General features: G+C 44.6%; 1 protein-coding gene across 5 annotated transcripts in view; it reads left to right on the top strand.

Moving 5' to 3' along the window:
* PLS3 (plastin 3) overlaps window positions 1–21,746 on the top strand; it is a 228,319-nt gene that overhangs the window by 188,329 nt on the left and 18,244 nt on the right. For all 5 annotated transcript variants that reach the window (XM_029606503.1, XM_029606506.1, XM_029606505.1 and 2 more), the window contains 5 exons: window positions 517–612; window positions 5,646–5,841; window positions 7,609–7,687; window positions 8,998–9,112; window positions 16,390–16,523. In XM_029606503.1, the coding sequence (XP_029462363.1) occupies window positions 517–612; window positions 5,646–5,841; window positions 7,609–7,687; window positions 8,998–9,112; window positions 16,390–16,523 (620 nt within the window). The remainder of the gene's footprint in view (window positions 1–516; window positions 613–5,645; window positions 5,842–7,608; window positions 7,688–8,997; window positions 9,113–16,389; window positions 16,524–21,746) is intronic.

Here is a 21,746-nt window from a genome sequence, read left to right as displayed (position 1 = left end):
GTCCGGCACTACCGCCCTCTTTCTTCCGCGTCCTTCCTGTATCGGCCTGAAAGTTTTTTACTTGCATGTATAGGATAGATTGAGTCAAAACAAAAGTCTTATTGTCTTTTAGCTTGTTAAATCTTCTGTTGAACTTCATCAAACTTGTGTTGGCAACTATATATATATATAAATATATAGTCCTCTTCTAAAGAGCGACGTACTTCCATCATCGGGAGCAACTTTATAATACTGTTTATAGTACTGTTTCATTCTCAACATTCTTAGTTCTGAAAATGGGCTGTTGTGAGCTATCTAACTTTCTTTTTCTTTTCTTCTGTTTGCATCCTTTGGATTTCTGCTGTTGTGCTTTGTTTTCTTTCCTTTCTTGACTATCCAGCTTGCTGACTTTGGTATGTCAGTGAAGGTACAAAGTTTAATTTAAATATTTTTGTTGAGATGACAGCTCACTTTTTATGGACTTGCCTGTCAATTGGTTGATAACTTATTCTTCATATCCATTTCTACGATCTATAGGATTCCAGAGCTTATTTCCATCTCCTCAATCAAATTGCACCAAAGGGCCAGAAAGAGGGAGAAGAGAGAATTGACATAAATATGTCTGGTTTCACTGTGAGTATGAAACTTCAAGAGCTGCCTATTTTACTTTCAGCATATTTAAAGCAAAATATATTTTTTATGAGAACCAGTTTTCAGCTGTATCCCTACAATCATTGTGGGGAGAACACTAACCATTGTTTTTAAATTTAGGGCCACGCACACACACACTCTCGCGCACACTCACTAATTTATAAACTTCTTGGAAAGTTTAATTTAGCAGATACTTCTCCTTCTGGTTATTGGGGTTCTACCTATTGGTTTTCACTAGATAAAAAGTTGAATCTATCTTGCTTCCAGGGCAGTATCTCAGCAGTGGCATTCTTGTGTGTCCTAGTCATGTTATATGCAAGAGTGCGGACCTTTCTTCTGTAGCCAGCAGCAGGAATGTCTGTAAAATCCTCCAATTAATAAATTCTTTACCTGTATGTACCCAGATCAGTCCAGACTCCTGTGTTTTGCCTCCCCTCCAGCAGATGGAGACAGAGAAGTCTTGGAGACTCAGTCCTAAACCCTGAGGTGCCACCTACAGTCCCTCAGTATTTCTCTGTCTCCAGCAGATGGTGGAGGTGCAGAACCTACAGTCTGGTCTTAGTCAGTTAGTTGTGTAAAAAAAAAAAAAGAGTTTAGTTAGTTTAAAAAAATAAAACAGTTCTGAAGAAGACAGAAGAACTTCGATTCTACACAGCCTTCAGAGTCTCCCAGGACTATCCCCCTGGTATTTGAGGCACTTGGAGTGAGGGGTTCAGAACCTCCTTGTCTGCTCCACCCCCACCCCCAACCTAGGTTTTGGGGTGATACTGGGGAGCCCGGCTCACTCACCCTCTGAGGCAGAGGACCCAGGAAGACATCAATCAGATTTCCAAAAAAAAAAAAGAAAACTTTTGCAGCTTTGTTTATTCCTGCTACAGAGGCAGAGTGCCTCCCTGTGCCCGTTCTCCCTCTGTTATTGGGCTGTGCTTGGGGCAGGCTTGTTACCCCGTCAGCGTTCTTTCCTTTTGGTGCAGCCGTTTATTTTTTCTCATGCCACGGCGAGCGGCCTGCAAGGCGTGTGGAGACTCTTGTGGGTCTCCAGAGATGGCCTTTGTTTCCGCCTGCCTCCCTGGGGGGGGGGGGGGGGGATGTCTGCTGCCGCCAGCAGCGACGTTTCTAAGCCACGCCACAAGCCGGGGAAGCTCGGGCGGCTGCAGCAGGACATCCCAGATCGAGCGTGTATCTCATGGCCATGTTCCGGAATGCCAAGGCTCCTCGTTTCTTTAGTCGGCACAAGGAGGCGAGGGTGGAAGGAGTGGATGCCCTGGTTCTTCCTTGGCCGACGGAAGTCCTGCTGTATGTGTTCCCACCTTGGCCACTGATTGGAAGAGTGCTTCGAAGAATAGAGGCTCATCCGGGAGAAGTGGTACTTATTGCGCCAGAGTGGCCGAGGCGTCCCTGGTTTGCGGATCTAGTCAACCTAGTGGTGGACGGCCCACTGCGGTTCAGAGAGTTGCCAAATCTTCTGCATCAGGGGCCCGTTTGTTTGGACAAGGCAGATCACTTCTGTCTCGTGGCATGGATTTTGAGAGGCAGTGTTTGAAGAGCAAAGGATACTCTGATGCGGTGATAGCTACTTTCTTGTGGTCGGGAAAGACATTTTATTTATGTTTTTATTTAAGTTTTTTTATATACCAACATTCAAGACAATAGTCCCATCTCTACCTCACTAGCTTATGTCAGAGTGTGGGGAATATTTGAGGCCTGGTGCATTCAACACAGGATAGATCCAACTCTGGCGTTTGTGTTGGATATTCTCTCCTTCCTGCAGGCGGGCCTAGCTAAGGGATTGTCCTGCAACTCACTACGTGTGCAGGTAGTGGCCCTTGGATGTTTCCGTGGTAAGTTACGAGGGGTCTCCTTGGCTGCTCTTCCGGACATAGTGTGTTTTCTTAAGGGGGCGAAACATCTGCGTCCTCCGCTCAAGAGGCCTAGTCTATCGTGGAATTTAAACTTGATTCTTAACGTTCTGTGTAACATGCCATTCGAGCCCATAAAGAGGGCTACTTTGAAAGATCTTACTCAGGTTTCATTTCTTGTGGCCATTTCTTCAGCCCGCAGTGTCGGAGCTTCAAGCGTTATCCTGCAGGGAGCCCTTATTATGGATTCAGGAGTATCCTTATGGACAGTTCCTTCCTTTATTCCAAAGGTGGTATCTCTTTCCATTTGAATCAGTCTATGGAACTTCCGTCCTTCTCTGGTTTGAATCCTTCTGATCCCCACTCTACTGATTTACGGAAGTTAGATGTTCGCCGGACCCTGTTGCGTTATTTGGAGTACAAATAGTTTGAGCATGTTAGACCATCTGTTTGTGCTCTGGAGTGGTCCCAGAAGAGGTCATAAGCGTCTAGGGCTACTATAGCCCGTTGGTTAAAAGAGGTCATTGGATCAGCTTACCTCCTTTGTGGTCGTCCCCTCCCAGAGGATCTCCAAGCACATTCAACACGTTCACAGATAGCCTCGTGGGCTGAGTGCCAACAAATTTCGCCACAGGAGATTTGTAGAGCGGCCACTTGGAAGTCTTTGCAAACCTTTGCTAGTCATTATCGATTGGATGTGCGAGCTCCAGACTCTGGGAGTTTTGGGGAAGGTGTGATCCGAGCAGGACTCTCAAGGTCCCACCCCGGGTAAAAGAGCTCTGGTACATCCCAAGAGTCTGGACTGATTTGGGTACAAACAAGAAAAGGAAAATTGCTTCTTAGCTGCTAATTTTCGTTCCTGTAGTACCACGGATCAGTCTAGAGTCCCGCCTTTTTAAGCTCTGGGATAACGGAGAGTTCGTTCATTCACTTCTTGGTTAATTTGCTCTGCAGATAAGTGTTTACATAATTTGGAATTTTTTATTGATGTTTTTCAAACTTGTTACGGGCTCTGCTGCCGTTTGGGTTAGTTAGCCTGGTTTCTATGGAAGTAAAACCCCAGTTATAGCAGATAGCTAGTTGAGTCGGGTTTTGGATCATTCTGCTTTGATACTTTGAAATACTGACAGACTGTAGGTGGTACCTCAAGGTTTAGGACAGAGTCCACTAAGACTTCTCTGTCTTCATCTGCTGGAGGGGAGGCAAAACGCAGGAGTCTGGACTGATCCGTGGTACTACAGGAATGAAAATTAGCAGGTAAGAACCAATTTTCCATACTTTGTTCTGGTTGTCTCATGACATTTTCTTCATGTTGCTGATTAAAGTAAAACACACAAAGGTGATAAAGCCCAACCGACACGAAATGGCTTCTTTCAGTGGTGAGCACAGGCCACATGGCAAAAATGGAGGATGAATCTTTGGAGAATAGCAAGGGAGAGCCATTTGTTGAAAAAAAAATCAACAGAAATGCAAATCAGGATTGAGGGAAGGGAAGAAACTTTTTTTTTTTTTCCAATTTCTTAAATTATCCTTTTTAGCTGCCTTGTCATATGTGAATGTTGATGCTTATATTTAAAATGGGATGGGGGGAATGGAAAGGCTTTTATAAAGATGAAGTTGACGATCCTGTTAATTGCTGGAGGTAGGTAGATCTGATTAAGTACAGTCAGGTGGCAAGATTTTCCTTGCTTGTCTTGGCTGTATGTGCTTCACTGTTTCTTAATAAGGTGCTTCCATGTTATGTATTCTTATGATACGGAGTCAAGTATGGTGTGCAATATTAACAGAAATCTTTTAGAAATTCATACTCTTCTGGAGGATCAATAGGACACTGAAAGATTCTTCCCATATTGTATCTATGGGAAAAATGTTTTGTACTGGGCCCATAAATAGGGTGCCCTGTGTATGTGTGTGTCTATTTTTTTGAAATGATGAACTCTCAATACTCCCAATGCAAAAAGAATGAAATAGTTTATTAAAGAAACACAAGGAATTCCCATGTTCCCTTTGTCTGCCTTAGACCTGCTGTTCTGTCTTTTTCATACTGACAGTTCCTAAGCTGCACAAGTTCTTGATGGCCAATGGGCGTCTTGTCTCCTCCTCCTTCCCAACCTCCACTACATAGTTTTTCTCGATGGCAAGCATCTGTGCTAGGAGAAAGTGAGGAATGAGCAAGGTGGAGGGGACACTTGAAAGAGTGGTAGGACAAGAGAACAGCATATTAAGCATTGGCATAGATTTTGTGTGTGTGGTGAAGATGGGCTACTGGAGAGAAATATCCCCAAAATATATTTTTTAATGCATCTACATAGAAAAATAAAATCAAATTAATATTGAACATTATAAATATCTAGAACAGAAGTTCTAATGGTAAATATTTGTGCGTGTGTGTGTATATAGATATATATAAATGTTTAGGCTATTCTTTAACTTATGAGATCTCTGTGGATCTTAGCATAAAATAATTTTATGTTAGGCTGGCTCAGTGTTACTGATGTCCACTGTGATGTGGAAGGGCCCTGATTTGATCCCCAGGCTGGATCTTCCACTCCCTGATGGGTGTAGGGTGGTGCTGCAGAGGCAGCATTCACAGTCCTTAGGGGAAGGCAATTATGATCATTGCTCACAAGTGACATCTAGTGGTAGATTCAGGGCTCATGATTGCAAAGTTCTGGAAGGAGCCCTGGTGCATGGCCACTGGCCCAAAACAGTTGCTGCAATGATCAGACTAGGTACGCTGTGTGGGGATAATGGGGAAAAGTCTCTGGTGGTTGTGGGTGAAGGCTCATGGTGTCTGGATCCCAACCCTGGCTCTGATTGCTGGAGGTCCAAAGGAGAAGGAGGAGGAAACTGCTGGGTCCAAAACAAACATCTACACTCATCCATTAGGCTTGAGCATTTTCATCATGAGTGAAAGATTGCTGCGATCTTGGCAGTCCCTATACATCTAGTGCTGTCTCTCCATCTTCCAGCTGATTTGTTCAGCAAACTGATCTGTGGATCATTTATAGCTCAGTGCACCTGGATTGTCAGCTGCTATAGACTGCCCAAATTGGGGTCCAGAATTTTTATAAAGCTAATTTATCACTAGAAATGAATGCACTCAAATATGGCAGTCACCAGTGCTTTCTCACATGTGCTTATTTCAATCAACAGGAAAAGGATGATCTGAAGAGAGCAGAGTACATGCTTCAGCAGGCAGATAGGCTGGGTTGCAGACAGTTCGTCACACCTGCTGATGTTGTCAGCGGTAATCCTAAACTGAATTTGGCTTTTGTGGCTAATCTTTTTAACAAATACCCGGCCCTTACCAAACCCGAGAACCAGGAGATTGATTGGACATTACTGGAAGGTGAGAACTTGTGTACATCATCTTTAAATCATATGTTTGCCATATATTAATGAGAAAATGTAATGGTACTAGACAGCCAATAAATAAATGTGAATACAACTAAAACTGTTTGTAGATTTCAGTAAGAATTGTCTTAAAATTCACCACAGGCAATTATGAATAAAGATGCAAGTATTCTTTTAGGTGAAAGATTGCTGTTTCTGTTAGGAATGCAGTTTGTTTATAGATGCTCATTCTCACTAAAGTGTAATTACTGATCTTGCAGGATGGCTTTAGTAGTTGATTACAACATGATGTTTGACTTTGGGTTGTTTTGTTTTGTTTTTTAATCATTGTGCTGTAAAGTAGTTAAATCCTTTAGAGATGGGGAATGGGGATTCCAGGGCGGTATGCTCATAGCGTAGCTGCCAGACGTGTTTAGCAATGTCATGTCTGGCTATTGAAGGTTAAGTAGATCCCTGGTAGCCGGTGAATTTTACTATAAAATATGTGCCTTGTTTCAAGCACCCTAATTCCCCTACCCAAATCCTTCTATGATAGTGAAAACTTCAAAAATGCAGTTTAATTTCAGCTGAATGTTAATCTTAGCCAGAAGATGGTGCTAAGGAGATATTTATTCCTCTTCATGCTTATCTGTTGATCGAGTGTGAAATCTCCCTTAGGAAAATCTCAGCCTTAGGAAAATGTAAAAAGGGAAATGCTGGCAGCAAATAATAAACCAAATATTTTTCTGTTTGAACACTTCCAAGGTTAAGCTAACATTGAAGCATCGCAGTAGATCATTGCCCTGAATTCCTAATCTTTCTTCAACCTCTCCTGACCGCACGTGGAAAAAAATCTTTGTTTTAGATCGGAGAGTCTACCTTTTTTCCAGGTCAATTGCCCCCCACCCCACCTGCCCCCCCCCCCCTCAAAAAAGGCAACATTACGCACAGTGATACTGTCGCATCGTACAGAGGTTCCCTCCAAGAAACATCCACCACCATGGATGGATCCCCTATTGAGAGAGACGGGTATGCAGAGGTAAAAGGGAGAAACGACTGCTGCTGGAAGAAACTCCCCAAAGAGAATTGGCCATGAATGTCCTCAAACCTGCGTCCTTTGGCATGGCACGCCTTACCAAATATACCTTGTTTTCCCTTGTGCCAATATAAACGGACTTTGGTGTGTGTGTGTGTGTATATATATATATATATATATATATATATATAGCCATCATAATAGGCACTACTGATGCCAATACCTTCACTGACTTCCTAAGTCATCTGGCAGAATTTGAAGTTTTTTTTGTTTTTTTTGCGTATAAAACTTATCTAGGGTTTTTTTTTCTTAAGAAGTCCACATCCCACTCCTTACCAAATGCCAGCACCGCGAGTAGTTTCAAAACTCACCGACCAACTGCATATCATGAGGTTAGCATGAGGTTCTGAAGCTGCTTGCGTTGCCGGCATTCAGGAGAGTGTGGCGGGCTGGCCAGAAGGCTTTGGCACAAGTACCAGGCTTGCTGACCTCCTGATTTTAGATGTTCCCTGTAGTCTGTTCTGGCGAGCCAGGTGCCCAGGTGGTTCCAAAGTCCGAATTCCTCACGTGGCAATGCATGGCGCAGAACTGTCTCACTGGTGGGAATCATCTGGACCTTAAAATGTTCTGTTTGGGTAAAGTTGGCCTGTTAGCCGCAGCAATGAACTTATTTCTCTGTTTTATGCAGTGTGAACTAAAGTTTGGGTGATTTGGGTTTTTTGTTTTTTTTTTAAAATTTTTAACCAGGGGAGACTCGTGAGGAAAGAACGTTCCGTAACTGGATGAACTCTCTTGGGGTAAATCCGCATGTAAACCATCTGTATGGGTAGGTCTCCATTTATTTTCCACTTTGCTAAAACATTTTTATCTTCTTTGAAGGCAGGTCATGAAAACTGATTTTAAAAACAGTACCCAGCAAACACTTAAATAAGATTTGTAAATGTGTAAATCATTTTCAGCACTGACCTTTGGAACATTAAAAAAAAAAAAACCCCAAAAAGCATTGACTTATTTGGGAACTAAATTACTGAAGTGGTTTTAAAGCACTGGTCCTTGGGGACCAGCTGGCCAGTCTGCGTTCCAGGATCCTTGCAATATATTTGCATGCACTGCCTCTGATTATGCAAATCTGTTATGCATATTCATTGTGGGCATCCTGAAAACCAGACTGGCTGGTTTCTTCCCAAGGCCAGGGTAGAGAACAATTGGGTTTTAAAGCAGCCTTCTCTTCTAATTAGCCCTCCCTTTGTCCTTTAAAAAAAAACCAAAAACCACACACACACAGAATAGGTGGCGAGATGAAATCCCAGAAAGAAATGTATGTTTGTGTAAGTTTACAATAAGTGCTCTGGATGGGGTTTATGCATGCAGAGGAAGTGGAGTCATACTTTCCCGGCTCGAGTTGCATCCACACGCAGTGGAGCTGAAATTGGCTCCAGCATTGTCCTGCTGGCAGCTTGTAAATCTGCTGATTCCTGCTGTTCTCGTGTTTCTTGTTTCCTTTGCTACCTCTTTTAAAGACAGAGGGGCTCAGGAGAAATAAAGAAATAAATAGAAATACGGTCGTCTGTGTTACAAAGTGTGTCGTCCTACTTAGTATCATTGCGACACTCTAATTTACTGCGTGTAGTGGAGGAAAGATGTATATTGGCTTTTGATTTTAAAAAAATATTCTTATGGCCGCACAATTTAGATGTCCATAGTGAGGGGTGCTTAATGTGACACTTCAGCAACCTCAGCAAAATAACAAAAGAAGCGGGATAAAAACAAACGCTCATATTGAGTGCCCGATGCGGTTGAGCGGTACGGACGCACAATTATCCCCTGGCGCACCCTTTTTTTACTCATCTCCTCGCTTAAATACTGCACCCGGGCGCCCAGGGGATGTGGCTGCACACACGTTAGGAAAATCGACGCTGAATTCGAGCGCGCATCTTATTGCATCAAGGTGCCTAGTAAGAGAAGGCCCCATTAAACTGGTTTATACAACAGTACTATGTACAATACTCATCGCTTTCCAAATCTACAGGATTACTGTAGAAGTGTCAGAATGCGCAGATTGTAAGGTGAGTCCAATTCTGCAAGAATTCTGTGCTTCCGTTTGAAAGTACATTCATTGTTTCTAACCATTTACAGTGACCTTCAAGATGCTTTGATCATATTACAGCTATACGAAAAGATCAACGTTTCCGTTGATTGGAACAAAGTTAACAAACCGCCATACCCAAAACTTGGGGCAAATATGAAAAAGGTAAGAACATTTAAACAAGTTCTACTTTTCATTTTTTGTTTGTTTAGAATCTGTTTAAATAGTTCAACGAAAAGAAAATCACTACACAGGAATAAAATAGACTGTGAATTTTAAAAGTATTATATTTGTGTCTGTTCAAGCTGTTCATCTTAAACAGAAATCTTTGCATCATCTTAGTCTAAAAACTGTTACAAGTTACATTTTTTAATTTGCCTGTATAGCCGTAGTTTTTTAAATTTTAAGGCATTGTGATTACATTGACACATCCTTTCTGGTGTTTCTTGCCCAAGACAAATTGTAAATCGGCCTTTTTAAACGCCATCCAAAGTGGTTCACAAATGTCACTAAGATGTAATAAGCCACACTGAATCTAGCACAGTTTTTTTTTTTACTGCCATTTTAGCATGGATTTTTTGTCGCTAACATAATCCCATTATGTAGTGGGGTTTTAGCGCCAAAAAAACACGCAGTAAAACAGGAATTTAAAAGCAAGGCTAGGATTTAGCAAATCTTTATGCAGACCGCAAGGCAATGAACTTATTAGCTATTACCCTGCATTGCAAGGAGGTGGGCTTGAAGGTTAGACAGCTTTGTGCACAGGTCCCTTTTATCACTGGAAATGTAACTCCTGGATCAGGGCAAGAGTAAACTTGCCACAGTAGAGTAGACTGAGCAGTGAACTCCCTGCCACCCACCAAAGATGTGGCCAGGGCACCTAAGTTCTCAAACCTCCCTTCCCTTCCCCAGCCAGAGGAGGGCGACACATTAGCTGCTTCTGCCAGGCTGCTGCTGCTCTCAGCTATACTGGCATTAATATTAATTTATTCACATTACTGACTGGCCACTGATTGGTCTCTTCACTGACTGACTGGGAAAGGACAGTGGGGGAGGGTTGGGAATGGCCTATGGCCATTACTTTTATTTTTATGAAGTTATTCATATTTTCTCCATTTTTTTAAAGAGCAGATTCACCGTTTTCTCCCAGGACAAAGCAGGATGGTAGTCGTCACATGTGGGTGATGTCATCAGATGGAGCCCTGTCACGGAACACTTTTGTCAAAGTTTCTAGAACCTTGGCACACTGAGCATGCCCAGCATGCCATAATCCCTGTAGCCACAGGGGTCTCCCTTCAGTCTCTTTTTTTTTTTTTTTTCCGTGCTGCAGTTTGCCTCGCAGTTTAGGAGATCTGTGACGTTTCTCTCACCTTTTTTCCTCACGGAAAAGTTTGAAGTTTACTTCTCTAAAAGTTCCCTAATGGGTCGCTCATCGCACTCCGTTCCCTCCGACGCTCGGTGAGTACTTTCCCCATGTCTCCGGTCAGTTCCTGCCGTCTTACCAAATCGGTTCCCACAGGTCACAGACCGTTTCGCGCCCTTTTTTTCGGCATGGCGACCGGGTTCAGAAAGTGCCCAGAGTGTCCGTGAACACTGTCCATCATGGACCTTCATACAGTGTGTGTCCTGTGCCTGGGCTTATCGCACGATGTCCACCGGTGTCCCGACTGCGCACAAATGACTCCAAAAGGCAGCTCGTCTTGTCAAAATGGAGTCTCCTTTTCAAATTAAAATCAACTCCCATCGACTTCTGCCCAGTCATCACCAGCGAGTAAACGTCCATCCACTGACAAACCTCGCCGGGAGCAGCAAGGGGGACGGTGATCGTCCGTCACAGATGCCATCCAGGACATTGATAGCGTCATCCTCTGTGCCAGGGAAAGACCGGACCAAGCACCGAGGGAAACATCATCACCGGCACCAACATTGAAGCGCCATCGATGTCCATCGAGCTGCCTTCGAAGAGGGCCCAGGCAGAGGAGCCCCCATCCTCCTCTGCACCTGAGACCCCGAGGCATTCCCAACCGACATTGGTGCCGGTTACTGAGCCTCCACAAACTCCTGTGAAAGGGCCTGTAATGCCTAGCCTGCCTCCCCCTGTAGCTGCGCTATCCACACCAGCTTTCAGGGAGGAACTGGACGTCCTTGTCCACCAGGCAGTCCTCGATGCCTTCCGAAGCCTGCAATCGCCATCGATGCCGGCCCCCATACCGGCACCATCGATGTTTGCACCGTTGCTGGACTGACTCAATACCCTCATCGGTGCTTTTCCGACTCAGCCCGTTCCATTGGCACCGAGTCTGCCATCGAGACTTCCGCAGCTCCCGATACCTCTTCCGGGCTCCTCTGAGGAAGACAACACAACTTCTAGTCCAACTCTAGTTCCATCAATGCCAGAACCGCTTCCAGGTCCATCAGGGCTCTCGAGGCCTAAACGTCCTCCGTTCCCCTCAATTCCATTGATGCCCACACGCCCTGGAGTATTGGACATTCCCCCTCCTTCCAGATCTCGACATCAGACTCCCTATGATCCATGGGAGGATGTGGACACAGATACGTCCACATCAGAGGACTTGCTCTCAGAGCCTTCTCCTCCAGAAGAGAGACTGCGATCTCCTCCTGAAGACCTTTCCTTTGCAAACTTCATCAAGGAAATGTCTGAGACCATTCCCGTCAACCTGGTGACAGAGGAGGACACCCATCACAAGACCTTTGAGGTTTTACAGTTGATGCCCCCAAGGAAATTATGGCCATTCCAGTACATGAAGTCTTGTTGGATCTCCTTCACCGCCTTTGGGAGCATCCTGGCACTGTCCCACCAGTCAACAGGAAGACAGATGCCACATACCTGGTGCAACATGCTCCAGGTTTTCAAAAACCACAACTTCCTCATCAATCTGTAGTGGTTGAATCCGCACAAAAGAAGGCCAAGAGATTGCGTCCACATTCCTCAGCTCCCCCAGGTATAGAACAGAATTTCCTGGACTGGGTTGGAAGATCTTCCAAGTCTCCATGTTGGTATCCCATATTGCCGCCTACCAACTATATATAACTCAGTACCAAAGAAATCTGTGGAAGTAAGTCCAAGATTTCGGAGACTCCTTGCCTCAGCAGCAACAAGAAACCCTGACTGCCATCATCCAGAAGGGATTCGACACAGGGAAGCATGAAGTAAGAGCGGCATATGACTCTTTCAAGACTGCTTCCTGGTTGCCAGCTACAGGAATCAGTGCTAGAAGATGGGCTTGGCTAAAAGAGTCTGATTTAAGACCTGAGGTCCAAGATAAACTCGCTGAGCTCCTGTGCACTGGAGATAATCTCTTCAGAGATAAAATACAGGACGCAGTGCACCGGTTGAAGGATCACCACGAGACGCTATGTCAATTGTCTACAGTCAGTATGGATGCTCCCTCCTCATCCCGCAAAAGCATGAGAAGGGATACTAGAAGGCCATTTTACCACTCACGCAAGTACTATCCTCCTGCATCTCGAGCAAGACCAGCTAGAGCCCCCCAAAGGGAACATACACGCCAGCCCAAAGCACCCAGAGCATAGCCAGCCCCACTAGCTGGTCCAGCCTCCGGATTTTGATATGTTTCCAGAGAACAGCAGCCAATCGCCAATAAACCCAAGCCCAGGAATACCTGTAGGAGGCCGTCTGCACCACTTCCGCCACAATTGGCACCTCATAACAACGGATCAGTGGGTAATATCCATCGTAACCCAGGGATACTGTTTAAACTTCCTCACAGTACCCCCGGACTTTCCACCCGATCCACTGTGGGCCCGAAAAGACCACACATTGCTTCTAGAGGTAGAACTTTCCACCCTTCAGCGAACTAGGGCTATAGAAGCTGTCCCCCTGGTGCAGAGAGGCAGAGGGTTCTACTCATGTTATTTTCTGATTCCAAAAAAACATCCGGCGGTCTCCGCCCCATCCTAGACCTCCGCAATCTCAACAAATTCCTTTAAAAGGAGAAATTCAGGATGGTGTCTCTTGGCACCATGCTTCTCCTACTACAACAAGGAGATTGGCTCTGTTTTCTGGACCTTCAAGACCATATACACATATCGCCATATCCCCACACCACTGTAAATACCTGCGTTTCATAGTGTTTCACAAACATTTTCAATACCGAGTTTTGCCATTCGGTCTGGCCTCAGCGCCTCGAGTGTTTACAAAATGTATAGCAGTGGCTGCTGCACATCTACGCAGAAACACCGTCCACGTGTTTCCTTACCTGGACGACTAGCTAATAAAGAGTCGATCCAAGCAAGGAGCTCTCCACGCTCTGAAGCTCACTATGAATCTACTACACTCTCTAGGATTTCTGATAAATTACCAAAAATCCCACTTGAATCCATCTCACCTCCTTACTTTCATCGGAGCAGATTTGGACACCACAGTTGCAAAGACCTTCCTGCCCAACGACCGCGCAGACATACTCTCCAAACTGGCTACATCTCTGCGCACGTACAAAACAGCCTCAACCCATCAATTCCTCATGTTCCTGGGCCACATGGCTTCCATGGTCCACGACACTCCTATGACCAGGCTAGCCATGAGAATAACTCAAAGGATTTTGAAATCTGTGGCTCCAAGCCACTCAACCTCTTTCATCCCAGATCCATGTAACCGACCAGCTGCCCTCTCACTTCTGTGGTGGACAAACAAAGCCAACTTGCTGACAGGTCTACACTTCCAGCAACCAGTTCCAAAAGTAACCTTAACCACAGACGCATCCAACTTAGGTTTGGGAGCTCAGGCTACTTGGACACAACTCGAAGCAAAGTTTCAAATCAACTTCTTAGAGCTTTGAGCCATATATTATGCTCTATATGCGTTCAAGGACTGCCTTTCACACAACTGTTCTCATACAGACAACACAGTTGCAATGTGGTTCTTGAACAAACAGGAAGGAACAGGCTTTTATCTGCTCTGCCAGGAAGCTGCGCAGGCCTGGGCCCTTGCACACTCCATGCATCTCTGGGCCACTTATCTGGCAGGCATACAGAATGTAGTAGCAGATCACCTCAGTTGATGTTTCCATCCCCACGAGTGGTCTCTGGATCCCTGTATAGCGAGCAAAATCTTCCAGTGCTGGGGTCAACCAACCTTCGACCTCTTTGCATCTGAACTGAATCACAAAGTGGACAGATTCTGCTCCCTGAACAGACAAAACACGTTAGCCATGGACACCTTCGCTTGCCCCTGGAACGCAGGCCTACTATACGTGTATCCCCCGATACCACTAATAGCCAAAACTCTCGTGAAGCTACAGCTGGACAGGGGATCAATGATACTCATTGGCCTCGGCAAGTATGGTTTCCCTTGCTTCTCAACCTCTCCATCCGAGAACCCATTCGCCTGGGCACAGCGCCCAATCTCATAACTCAGAACCACGGCATGTTACATCACCCGAACCTTCAAGCCCTATCCCTCACAGCCTGGATGTTGAAAGCCTGATCCTACAACCGCTCAGTCTTTCAACTAAGGTCTCTCAAGTGCTTGTAGCTTCACGAAAGCCCTCCACACGAAAATCCTATCTTTCTAAGTGAAATAGATTTACCACGTGGTGCACTCAAAAATGTATCGACCCCTTTTCCTGCCCCACTCCATCTCTATTAGACTATCTCTGGTACCTTTCAGAGTCTGGTCTCCAGACTTCCTTGGTACGGTACACCTCAGTGCCATCTCAGCGTACCACAGGGGAGTAGGGGATGCCCCAATAAAGAGTACAACCCCTTGTGAGTTGGTTTATGAGGTGCCTACTACAACTTAAGCCCCCTTTACGGCCACCAGTTACCGAATGAGACCTAAACGTGCTTACAAGACTCATGTGTTCCCCATTTGAGCCTTTACATGCCTGTGATGTTAAATTTCTTACATGGAAAGTTATTTTCCCAGTAGCCATCACCTCTGCTCGAAGGGTCAGTGAGTTACAAGCCCTTGTCACATACTCACCCTATACAAGGTTCCTCCATGACCGAGTGGTCCTTCGTACTCGCCCTAAATTCCTTCCCAAGGTGGTAACCGACTTTCACTTGAGTCAGTCTATAGTCTTGCCCACCTTTTTCCCAAGGCCTCACTCTCACCAGGGCAAGATAATTTTACACACCTTGGACTGTAAACATGAACTTGCATTTTACCTAGACCGCACTGAGGTCCTTAAGAAATCCACCCAACTCTTTGTTTCTTCGATAAAAACAAACTGGGAGTTTGGGTGGGCAAACAAACTCTCTCCAACTGGCTTAGCAGACTGTATCAAATTCTGCTATGAGAAAGCAGGCCTTCCTCTCCATGGATGAGTGAAGGTGCACTCAGAGCTATGGGCAACGTCAGTAGCACACTATCGTTCAGTACCGATTGCTGACATCTGTAAAGCTGCAACATGGAGCTCTCTTCACACATTTGCAGCACGTTACTACCTGGACAAGGAAGAACGTCAGGACTCTGCCTTTGGCCAATCCGTCTTGAAGAACTTATTTCCAGTATAATCCCAACTCCTTCCACATCCATCTGCTCTGATTTTCTGTCTGCCTCATTTTTCCCAACAGTACACCAGTTGTTGTGCCTGTTGCACAAGTTGTATGCTGTTGGTCCAATTTAAATATGAGTTAACCTGTAGCTTGCTAATCACCCACATGTTTGGACTACCATCCTGCTTGTCTTGGGAGAAAGCAGAGTTGTTTGCCAGTAGCAGGTGTTCTCCCAGGACAGCAGGATGTAGTCCTCACGAAACCCACCTGCCACCCTGCAGAGTTGGGTCCAAAACAGTTTTGTTGATTTATTTTTTCACTCGCACCTTTTGCTACAAACAAGACTGAAGGGAGACCCCTGTGGCTACAGGGATTATGGCATGCTGGGCAAGCTCAGTGTGCCAGTCAAAGTTCTAGAAACTTTGACAAAAGTGTTCCGTGACAGGGCTCAGTCTGATGACATCACCCACATATGAGGTCTACATCCTGCTGTCCTGGGAGAACACCTGTTACAGGTAAGCAACTCTGCTTTATCTCCATGTAAATTGAGTGGGGAGGGAGGGGGAAGCATTCTTTTTATGTTTAGTGCACCCCTTTTTTTTTTTTTTTTTTTTCAAACTCATGGGTCATTTGCAAGCTATTAGCTTACCACATCTCTAGAAGCTGTGACATTTTGCCTTGTGCTCATAGTAAAACATGTACTAAAATTTAATTCTAATTTTAGTGCAGGTTTTATTACATCAGCTCCTAATGTAGTAAACATAACTTTTTTCTTTTTTTTCTAACAAATCAGTTTGTTCCTTATCAAATTCTGCTTGGAAAGAAATTGGCAAGAACAGATGTTTAGATTTCAGACAAGGAATGATCTCCACTTTATGAGATGGTGCAAAATTTTATTTTAATAGCTTGTTGTGTTTCTTTTTTGTAATGAGTCTGTTAAAATAAGACATTTGTTTTTGTAGTTGGAAAACTGCAACTATGCAGTGGATCTAGGAAAGCATCCAGCCAAGTTCTCTCTGGTTGGCATTGGTGGACAGGATCTGAATGATGGAAATGAAACTTTGACACTGGCATTGGTCTGGCAGACAATGAGGAGGTACATGGATATACAGTTTGCCCTTTAATTACAGTGCCTTGTAAAAGTCTTCACACCCTGGTACATTTTTCATACTCTGCTGTCTAAAAAAAATACAAATCAAAATACCATATTTTTCTGTTCATAAGACGCACCTGACCATAAGACGCACCTAGGATTCAGAGGGGGAAATTAAAAAAAATAATAATAATTTGTGCTAAACCGGCTCTGTTCCTGGGCATCTGTGCATCTTATGGAGCAAATTAGGGGAGTGCATAGCTTTTTTTTTTTTTTCTCCCCATTTTGTTTTCGGGTCTGGGGAGGGCCATTTCGGTCCACTCCCCAGATCAGAAAACTTTTCTTTCTCTGGGAACCCCTCCCCCCCACCAAACAAAACCCCATCCCAACCCTTTAAATTAATTAACAACCCCCCACCCTCCTGACCCACCTCCAAGACCTGCCAAATTAATTTACTACAACCCCCCACCCTCCTGACCCCCCCAAGACCTGCCAAAAGGGTCCTGGTGGTCCAGCGGGGGTCCAGGAACGGTCCGGGAGCGATCTCCTGGGCTTGGGCCGTCGGCTGCCAGTAAACAAAATGGCGCCGACGGCCCTTTGCCCTCACTATGTCACTGAGGCCGACCAATGGCAGCGGTCAGCCCCAGTGACATAGTGGGCATTCGTGTCCATTATTTTAAGGTGGACATTGTTTGTCATCACCAAGATCACAAGTTGTGATCGAGTCATCCCTCCAAAGTCAGTAGCCGTGGGTTAAGGAAATTGCTGTGGAAGGTCCCGATGAGGCCTCATATTTTATTAAAAGAATTCTGAAACTGGGGAACATTAGCTGTGCAAAAGTTATGGGAGGATGGCAAGAGGACAAAGCCACATGATGGCCCATATAGCATTGCAAAGAAACCCTTACATACAAGAGATGAGAGTCCTGATCCAAACAATCTAGTGGCGTTGTTCTATGTAAACAAGCAAGGAGGGTACGGGATCATGGGCACTTTGTTAGAAAGCTTGAAAGATCTGGGAATGGGTGATTTGGCCATGGAGCCTCGTTTCAAGCAGCCTGCGATCCCCAGGAGAAAAGCATCTTAGCCAACCACTTTATTCAAGTCTTCCTCCCTCACAAATGCGCCCTGGATCAGTCGATGGCAGGCAAAGCCGTTCGATCTCTGGTGCCCGAATAGAGATCTGTACTTTAAGATGGCACTGGGAGGGATTTTCTTTATTCAGTAGTGTCAGAATTTTAAAAGCCTTGCACGCACAGAATCGAGGAGATACGTGCATGGGCTGGGCCACGCGGATTTTCGGAAGCCCGCAGCCACCCGCATATCTCCCGTAACGCGCATGAGAAGGGCTGAAAGAAAAAGGGGGGGGCGGGCTGGGACAGCGCACGCTGGGAGCCGACCGGCCCACACAAGTTGCTGCTGCTCTGGTCTACGGGCAAGTTTAAAAAAAAAAAAGCAAGGTAGTCATTGAGGTTTTAGAGGTCGGGGCAGATAGGGTCAAAGGGAGGCAGATTAGCTGGGAGTTTAGGAAGTTCCCTCCCAATCTGCTCCTTTACTCGTGTGCGCAGGTAGCGGATTTTTATAACATGCACACGTCGACGCGCATGTTATTAAATCGGCGCGTCCATGTGAGCGTACCGGCAACTGAGTGCACATGGACGCCCACATGGAGGTTTGAAAATCTACCTTTATGTGAATTTAATACTTATGAAAAGTGCTAGTCCTTGTATGTTTTTATTGAACCTCGCTGTGAATTAAGGAATAGTGGGTTATACGTTTTTTGAATTAAACATTCATAGGGTCTGATTATTCAAGGCATTTTCCCATAAAAACAAAATGGGTGAGGCGGGAAAATCCTTAAATCGGCGCCTTCTTAGTATAGTCCAGGCAACAGCAGTGTGGATTTCTTTGTTACTGCACTACAACTCTGGGGGTTTCAAGAATGAATATATTGTCATGTCATGTAGTGAATACAAGTAGGAGATAGTTGTGCTTGGCATTATATTGGTCAGTTTGCTACAAATGCACTACTAAAATAGCTTCTTTCACCTCCCCTTTTAACCATGACGGTACTTGTTTTGCCTTCCTTCCACTTTTCTTAAAGTGTGGAATACATCTGGACTGTGCTTCTAGGATGGTATTTTTTAACAATGTCCACGCCTCTTGCACATTTTTTCAGTTTTTTTCTATTTTTCTCATTTTATCAAAGTTTCCCTTTTGAAAGTTTAGCACGAGAGCCATGGATTTACTTACTGTCCCCCTTCCAGTCATTAAATCAAATTTGATCATATTATGATCACTATTGCCAAGCGGCCCCACCACCGTTACCTCTCTCACCAAATCCTGTGCTCCACTGAGAATTAGATCTAAAATTGCTCCCTCTCTCGTCTGTTCCTGAAACAATTGCTCCATAAAACTGTCATTTATTCCATTCAGGAACTTTTTCTCTCTAGCGTGTCCCAATGATACATTTACCCAGTCAATAATGGGGTAATTGAAATCTCCCATTATTACCGCACTATCAATTTGGTTAGCTTCCCTAATTTCTCATAGCATTTCACTGTCTGTCTCACCATCTTGGCCAGGTGGATGGTAGTATAATCCTATCACTATAGTCTTCCCCAACACACAAGGGATTTCTACCCATAAAGATTCCATTGTGCATTTAGTCTCATGCAGAATGTTTATCCTGTTGTACTCTATGCCATCCTGGACACAAAGCGCCACACTGCCTCCTGGATGCTCCTCTCTGTCATTGCGATATAATTTGTACCCCAGTATAACACTATCCCATTGGTTATCTTCCTTCCACCATGTCTCTTGGATGTCTATTAAGTCTATGTCATCATTCACTGCTATACACTCTAATTCTCCCATCTTACTTCTTAGACTTCTGGCATTAGCATACAAACATTTCAAAGTTTGTTTTTTGTTTGTATTTTCATTCTGCTTTTTAATTGATAGGAATAAATTGGAATTTTTAGCTCACATGAGTTTTTAATTAAAGTACTCGGACTACTTTTCTTATTATTGGAACCTCACTGTTGGGATGTCCTAATTCTAATGCATCATTAGTATCCTTTGAAGATACCTCCCTCCGAACCATGCGCTGCTGAGCGATGGTCTGCTTTCCCCTTTGTTCTAGTTTAAAAGCTGCTATTTCCTAATTTCTTCAGATGGATCCTTCTTCCAATTTTTGAAGGATGTTTTTTGGGCTAAAATAGCTTCTTTCACTCACCTTTTAACCATGCCGGTAATCGTTTTGCCTGCCTTTCCACCTTTCTTAATGCGTGGAATACATCTGGCTTGCTTATTATCTCAGACATACACAAACTGTAAAGAATATATCCCACTATTTCACCTTTCTCCAAAGATTTTCTAAAGCTATACTTCCAGTCCTCTTCAGCCACCAGTTAATTGATCTTCACTCAAAGATTTGAAGGGTTTGAGATTCACGCACCTAACGACGCACGCTTCTGGTCCTCTTCTACTGCAAAGGATGCGGGGAAGCTGGAGCTGTGGAGTTCAAACCCTGGATGGCTCGCTGTGACCTCTGGAGTCCCCTCTCGGAGGGTGATACTGGAACAGTATATGCAGATGAACCTTCCGGTTCTCTTCTAGAAACACATACTGATTCTTAACACAACCCAAAATTTTTAGATATCCAAACTATCCATCCATCCAAATATACCACACGTCCAGATTTTTGCTCAAACAGATACACACAAATGATTCCACTCCATGGAAAGGGAAACAACCAGTAACTAAAGAGAACTAAAAGTAGGACCCGGTTCCCAATGCCTGGGCATAGGCTGGGTCCTGATACCTGGGCTGGGGCACAACCATTTGGCCCCGGTCCTGACACCTGGGACTCAGCCTAGGCCAAGCTCTGGGCAGGGACATGAACCGGAGGCCGAGCCCCCGATGCCTGGGACTTAGCCAGGACCCAGACCTCGGATGCGTCATCTTCTCTTCTTCCTTCTTTATAACGATGGCATCCGCCGGGGATGTGCCACACTTAACGCTAACTCTGCCATCTGTGGTGGCAGTCATTTTGTTGTCCAGTAGTTATTTAAAGTGCTGTCCCACAAAATGGCAGCCTCTGCTGAGGAGGGAAGTGCCACAGTTAACTCCGGCGCTCCCCAGCAGACAGTGTCATTGTAAAGAAGAAAGAAGAAGTCTATGCGTTGGAGGCCTAGGCCCTGGTCTTGTTTCCCTTTTCTTGGCCCGCGTCCAAGGCCCCAGCATTGAGACAAGACTTTGAAGCAAGGCTTTTGCAAAGGATCTAAGCCAAGGTCGTGGCAACCTATCATGGTCTAGTCCTATGCAAGGCCAAGGCTTTGGCCTGAGTCTAGGCCTGGTCAGCGAATCCCCCAGACCGGGTAAGTGGGGGCCAGGAAGGATCCTGGCACAACATTTTTGCAGATGACCGGGTTAGGTAGTTGGGGTGGGCATCTTCAGGAGGCTCCAATTTTTTTACTGTGTGTTTTGGGGTGTTTTTTTAATGTTTGTTTTTGTTTTGTAAACTAAAGAAAACAAATTAAACACAACATAAAATGAAAGCTGTGGGAAAAACTCCAATAATGAAATAAAAAAACAAAACGTCTACCTTTGGCACCCCTACTGCACATTGCTAGACATTCATGCTTGCCTTAAACCTACAATAGGTGATGTTTTCTTAGTCCACTAAAACAGAACACATTTACAGGCTACTACCAATACCAGGTATAGGAAATAGTCTGCATCTTTAGTTACCCCTGAAACTCTAGAAATGTCTCCCAGTAATATTTCATCTCTCTGAGGATGCAAGGTCCCTGTACAAGTTTACAGAATCGCTGTTATGCGTTCCCGAAATGAAGATACCTTAAAACACTTTAAAATAGCTTATGAACCTGTATTTGTTAATTTTGTATATCTTTTAACATCATCCAAATAAGAATGGTGTAGCTCTTTAAACTGTTTCAGGCGGTCATATCTTTGCAGAGATTTACTGTACACATCAGGTGCAATATAAAACTCCATTCCAGCATTTACTCAGTGAAGTCAGCCCATCTTACAAAAGCTGCTGTTTGCATAGCACATGCCACTGTGATATAGAGTTCTTGGCCTCTCCTCTGTACTGCTACTGCACAAATGTTCCTTTTCGATGATGTCTTCAGTCCACTTGATGGAATCCGAATAATGTCTTGCTTGCAAGAACACAATCCTATTGAGACTGAAATAATGT

This window comes from Rhinatrema bivittatum, chromosome 6 (genome assembly GCF_901001135.1).
Source record: "Rhinatrema bivittatum chromosome 6, aRhiBiv1.1, whole genome shotgun sequence".
NCBI lineage: Eukaryota > Metazoa > Chordata > Amphibia > Gymnophiona > Rhinatrematidae > Rhinatrema > Rhinatrema bivittatum.
Note: the sequence above shows the minus strand (reverse complement) of the source record. Positions and strands in the feature narration are given on the sequence as shown.